This window comes from Egretta garzetta, unplaced genomic scaffold, assembly GCF_000687185.1.
Source record: "Egretta garzetta isolate BGI_Z169 unplaced genomic scaffold, ASM68718v1 scaffold287, whole genome shotgun sequence".
NCBI classification, from domain to species: Eukaryota; Metazoa; Chordata; class Aves; order Pelecaniformes; family Ardeidae; genus Egretta; species Egretta garzetta.
The window spans coordinates 2432498-2438661 of NW_009260435.1; the positions used below are offsets into that span (position 1 = coordinate 2432498).

Genomic DNA, 6164 nt, shown 5'->3' on the forward strand with positions numbered 1-6164 from the left:
AGCAGGCCGTGGCCCGGCCCCTGCTGTCGCCCGGGCTTGAGCTCAGGGGCTTATCGCTCTCTTGATCGTGCTCCGTCGTGCCCCGACCGGTATATAAACGTTGCTTGTTTACGTTTGGGTACTCTCTGGGGTTTCTCAGTTTGTTCTTCGCCTCGCGGCCTTCTGAAGCTGTTTGCAGCGTAACCGTGGAGTTAAAACGTGAACATAGTAACTGAACAGGCCTGCAAGCTGCTTGCTTTCTAATGGCTTCCTAGCTGCATTCCTCAGAGCCGGGTTTGGGTAAGAGGAAAGCGCAGCCCGGAACACTGCACTTTTTTTTTTATTGCTAATAGCCCCGTTTGAAAGCTGCCTGTTCAAAAATTACGCCTTATTCTCCAGGCTTTTGAGATATGGGTGCTTTGGCAAATTAATTTAGTAATCGTAAGGGAAGTGGGTGTTCTCCTTGCTGTGACAGTGTTAATTTTAATTAGGTATAGATAAACATTTAAAGTGTTGCAGCAGTGTTGAAATTGCCTAGCCAGTGTGCATGCTGGATTTCCTCTCCTTTAATTACTTTTGCTAATCGGTACTAGAAGCTTAAATGACAACGTACTTCTCTCTCAGCAATTTTTTATAAATGTACTGAGAAACCTCCCAGACTGAGTTAAACTTACTAATGTAATGAAGAGCATGTGGAAAAAAGATGGTGGTGTTGTTGTGTTGCAGCTGATGGGTGCAAGGGGGTTAGAGAGGACATTTGTGCTAGTGCCCATTGGTGGTGGAGCCCAGCATGTGACCCCTGCACTGGCGTGATCAGCATTGCCCAGCAAAGGGTCCGAAGTTAACCCCACTGCCGGATCAACCTGAGGAGTGACCAAAGGGGTGAATTCCTCTGAATCCAGACACCTCACTCCAGCATCCAAGCTGCTCCTGATGGTAAGGGCAGGGTAAGCGTCTTGTTCTTCCTTTTTGCTCCACCCAAAATGCTTCCAAGTCACTTTCTCCAAATAACGTGCATGTTGGTAACGTTGAACAAACTTTACTGAATCCCAGTGTGAATGTCTTCGCTAGAAACATGTCTTCCAGACATTTTGTAAGAAGTGGGTTTATTCTTTGCTAATTACTACATTAAGTGGAGATGCGCATGGCAGTTCTGTGGAGGAACACTTTTCCTCACTGGAAGAGTTGTTTGTGACTTATCAGTGTGGCAGCAGCACCAGGAAGCTGGGAGGAGGCAGGAGACCTGAGATGAAGTCTTCGGAAGTGGCCGCCTCAGCTTGCCAATGGCTTTGCTTGAGCAGTTCTGACTTTCATGTCCCCGAGAAGGTGTTTTCATTTGGCGGCTGTTGTCTTCTGCCTCTTCTTGGCCATTTTGATTTTCTCCCCATCTGCTAGAGAGTCATTTCAATCACCACTGTAAATACATAGCGATGCAATAGGAAGGAAGGTGATAACGCTTGCTTGGGGGGGGGAGGTGGCAAATTTTTAATGATTAAACTGCCTCCCTACATTTATTACTCATTAGAGAGAGTGAAGGGAGCTGACTCAGCTGGGGGTTGTGTGTCTTCCCAGCAGTCAGCTTGAAAGGTGCATTTATTATAAATTCTGGACCGTGTTCAACACCTCAGGGTGTGTCTTTTGTTCTGGGGGCCTTGGGCTTCACCAGAATACTTTTTTGGCCTCCCCATGCAGGTTTTAGCGTTCTGTTTACCTGTATCCGAGAGAAAATTGTAATTAAATGGGCAGAGTAGGCTACTGCTATGCTTAAAGGTCTGCTGATGCTCAGGAGCTTCGCAGATCAGAGTCCACAGGCTGAATTACTCTGGGTCCTGCATAGTCCAGGCTTAAATCTGGGCTCTCTGAAATCCACTGGCGTTGGAGCCCTGCTGTCCTAGCCTGGGTCAGAGGCACCGTTAGTCACGTGGCTTTGTGTTTCTGTCCTTGTAGAGTTTGCTTGGAGCATGGAGACCTTCTCACCACCAGAACCAGAGTTCCCTGCAGAAAAGAGCTCATCTGTGCCGCAGAAAAAATCTCATATCCTGGTGGGTGTAACTGGAAGTGTCGCTGCCTTGAAGTTGCCTCTCCTCATTGCCGAACTGCTGAAAATCCCTGGGGTGAGTAAATCTATTGGTAGAAGTCTTGTAAAGTTGGTGTTATCCTGTTTCTCCTTTCGAGGAGAGATTATGTGGCTTCTGTTGAAATGGAAAGTTTCTGCTGGCTTTCAGCCCTTTGGTTTGAAAATCTGTTGGAGGAGGGATCCTCCTGTTTTTAAAAATCGATTAATACTTTTTCCTATCATTTCATACTTCTTTATACCTAAGAGTTAGCTTGAAGTTGGGTTTTAAGGGTGTCGCGGATGGAGTGAGAGAGAAGTTATGCCCGGGGAGGTTTAGGTTGGACACTAGGACAAATTTCTTCACTGAAAGAGTTGTTAAGTGTTGAAGAATTTCACCAGTCTGTGGGTATCTTTAGGTTTGGCTTTATTAACAACTCTGAGTTGGGCCATCACCTCAGTGTGTGGCAACTAGGTATTACAACTATCATCTTATATATGCTTCCAACATAATTACATAATAGATAAAGTTTACTGTAAGTTTGCACTATGTTCTCAATTCTTCATTCTTCTAAAAGTCCATTAATTTCCATCAGTCAACATGTTCTGTCTTAGAATCCATTGGTCTGTCTCGAAGGATCTTAGAATCCAGCCATGGAGGGGGCTATACAATAGGCAAATGAGCCGTACAGAGTAGTCTTGTCTTGGAATTGTTTACACACCTGTGGTTACACAGCTGTGAGCACCTTATCATTAATCCTATTTCTATGATATTTATAGAATAGCTATTGATTCTTTGAAGTCTATAATTCTATAGTTTCAGTTATCTATTTTTCTTAACATAAGCATTGGAAGGGGCTGCCCAGGGGAGTGGTTGAGTCCCTGTACCTGGGGGTATTTAGAAGCTGGACAGACGAGGAGCTTAGAGACAGGGTTTAGTGGTGGGATGGCAGGGTTAGGATAATGGTTGAGCTTGGTGATCTTAAAGGGCTTTTCCAACCTCAATGATTCTATGATAATGCAACGAACAGCCTTATATCGCCATTTACCATTTACCCTTTTTGGTGAAGCAGATGTAAACCAAATGTTTTCTGTTAGTGTACCCTCGGGGAGGGGCAGTGCATCCAGCATGGGTTAAGGTTTACAAGGTTGTTGTACTGCTAAAGGCTCTGTGGTTATGGGCATCTGCAATTTGGAAACTTAGCCTGTCTGTCACTTAATTGTGTATTTTCTGCAACTCCTGGTAGGTAGGTGTACCATTTTCTGTTAGTGGGGTTTTGTGTGACTCCTTCTGGGGGAGCAGTCCTTTTTAGGATTGCTTCTAGTAAATTTAATGGTCCTCTAGTTTGCACAGGCTGTCCCTGATGTATTTTCTCAACTTGTTCAACTGCTTGGACTAAAAATAAAAGTCCCTTTTTGTCATTCAGGACTATTGTTTCCGTTTCTTTAAATTCGGTTGAGCAAAACACTAAAGCTCTTTTGGCCCATGGGGGCCAGTTTGGAATAGGTTAGAGTAAGTAGTGTGTTTTTAATTCTTCAGTTAAGAGTTTTGACTGCCTGTTCATGTTCTGATTTCCACTCCAGGGTTTGCCTTTCCATAAGAGTGAGTATAGTGGGCAGGAAATGATAGCAAATCCAGATATGTGCTTCCTCCAGTGTCCTAAATTTCCCATTATTTGCTGTAACTCCTTCCTGGATTGGGGCATTTGCAGCTCTTCTGTTTTTCTTAAGGTATGTGGAAGAATCACTACACTGCTTGCTATCCCCCAAGTACCTAAAAATTTTGCTTCTTTACTTGATCCCTGACGTTTTCCGGGTGGAATCTCAACTTCTCCTTTATTTACTGCTTGCCATGTTGCTGCTGCTGCTTCCCCTGCCTTCTCAGGGGAAGTTCCTCCAATGAGAATATCATCTATAGATTGGTACAGTTTCACTTCTTGGGGGAGTGAGACTGTGTACAATTTCAGCAAGTGCAGCATGAGCAATCGTGGGTGAATGTTTGTACCCCCTGGGAGTCTGTTAAAGGTGTATTGTATCTGCTCCCAAGTGAAAGCAAATTTCTCTTTATCCTCCTCCTTTAAGGGAACCATAAAGAACGTATCTTTTACATCCAGCGTTGCCATCCAGGGTGGTGCAGCTGCTTGCGAAGTAGCTGTGAAGTTTGCAACGTCTGGAGAGAATTTGTCATTTCTCCCTATCAGCTGTGACTTCAGAAATTCCATTTCATGCCACAGCAGAGATCAGATATTGCAGTAGGTCAGTGAATTTTTGACTCGGGGAAGGCAGGGGCTGCGAGAAGCGCCCACACTGGAGCCCTCCAATTTCTGTTGGGATTGGGATCAATGTTTGAGCTGAAGGCCCACATGCTGCCGTTCCGCAGGCACCAGGTTCATCTGTTTAAAACCTCAAAACCTAAAATATTTTCATTATGAGCTTTAATTGCAAAGCAAGTAGTCAACATGCGCTTCTTGCCCGGGAGCCATAAATTTTGAGTTGAGTTTGACACTCAACACTTGCTCTTTGCCCTCTGGATCATACACCGAGTTTCTCGGCATCTTGTGTTAATGGTGAAATTTGTGCTCCTGTATCTATTAAAAACTTCACCAATTGCCCTTGAGGACAAACTGGAATTAAAACGTATGGGCCGTCATCACTTACCCATTGATAAGCCTCCACTTCCCGGACAGGCAGGCCCAATTGCCTTCCTGGCACTACCTGTTTTTTCACTTCATGACCTGCAATTCCTCCCTAAGGGGGGAGGAAAGGGTTGTCTCCCTTTCGGGGGACTGGTGCCAGAGGAGTTAAAATACTGCTTCTTCCTTTCACCCTTACCTTGTTTCTGGAATGCTTCAATCAGACTCAAGATAATGCCAAGTAGGCTGACCTTTCATCTCTCTCTGGGCATGCCCTGGGCTAGTGCATTCCTCATTTGCAGCTCTTCAATTGCTTGCCGGCTGTTTTGAGCCTGTTATTCTGGGAAGTTAGGACTCTGATTCGCTCCCTGCCTCCATAAATACTGGGTGATACTATTTGCCATCCTGCCCACTATGCCAATTTGTTGCGGATGGCATGAGAGAGAAGGGAAAATGTACTTTATTGATATAAACCAGTGAGTTAACAAGGTTCAATGGTAAATGAGATGGTGGTTTAACAAGGTTCGATGGCAAGGTATGCTTGGTTATTTGCTGCACAGGGGACAAAACTGTTAGGGAAACCATCCCTTTGAGTCGTGAGGGTGAGGGAAGACCCCCTTGCTTTCTGAACTCCTTCTCAGAGAGGAGCCTAGGTGCAGCTGGATCCAACCCCAGTCCCAGACTTCGTCAGCAGTTAATGTGTAAAGGGTTATATATGCACAATCAACCCTTTACATCACTCAGCTAAGATTTCAAAGTTTAGCATGCTGTTAGTCACTTACCGAGGATCTGTTGGGGTAAGGAATCTCTCAGCCCGGAGCAGTAACCCTGCTCCAGGAGCACTCGAAGGGCCCTGGGCTGTCCACTATATAGAGAGTAAGACAATTGCCTTCTAGTCATATTTGCATACCAGCAAGACATCTGGGTCCCTGCCCCAGACAGGCCTTGGCTACTGAGTTTCCATCTGTCCCCAAAGCCCAGCACACCCTGGCTGCAGCCATCACCACCCCCACTGGTGGTTAGTTCAGCTTGCTTCATTGTCTCAAAAACGATTGGGTAGGTCCTTGCTGTGTTTTGGGTTGTTTTTTTTTTCCTGGAATATGTCCTTGTCAGTCAAATTATCAGATAGGGCTACAGGCACAGGTAGATGCTTTCCAGAACTTGAAATCTCTAATTAGGACTTTGCAGTTTTCCGTAAGTGAGGTGTGGAGTTTGCAAAAATGGATACTGCTGTCTGACCAATGAAGGGAACCCAGATCTTCTAAAAACAGAAATAGAAAATACAAGCTACTACATGTGTCTCTGCATTAATTTTTTTTTTTTTCTTTTTAAAACTAGTTTATTGTCTGGAGTAACGGAGGTGTCCAGCAGAGGCCACTAGCAACTAGAATCAGGGAGGGAAATGTGCTAACTTTTGCTGTAGAATAAAGTTAGAGGACAACATGGAAAACCTTTAGCTTTTAAGAAAGAAAGCAAATGTTTTGGAGCAGTGAAATGGA

At 44.8% G+C, this 6164-nt stretch overlaps 1 protein-coding gene across 10 annotated transcripts in view; it reads left to right on the top strand.

The window, feature by feature from the left end:
* Nucleotides 1–6: 6 nt before the first annotated feature.
* Nucleotides 7–6164, top strand: part of PPCDC (phosphopantothenoylcysteine decarboxylase) — a 22106-nt gene continuing 15948 nt past the window's right edge. For 5 of the 10 annotated variants that reach the window (XR_004842653.1, XR_004842654.1, XM_035899389.1 and 2 more), the window contains exons 1-3: nt 7–89; nt 706–926; nt 1927–2093. Coding sequence is in view for 8 of the 10 variants with exons in the window: in XM_035899389.1 (XP_035755282.1) it covers nt 913–926; nt 1927–2093 (181 nt within the window). In the remaining 2 variants the exon portion in view is untranslated. The other 5 variants (XM_009643922.2, XM_035899396.1, XM_035899392.1 and 2 more) reach the window with 4 other exon arrangements.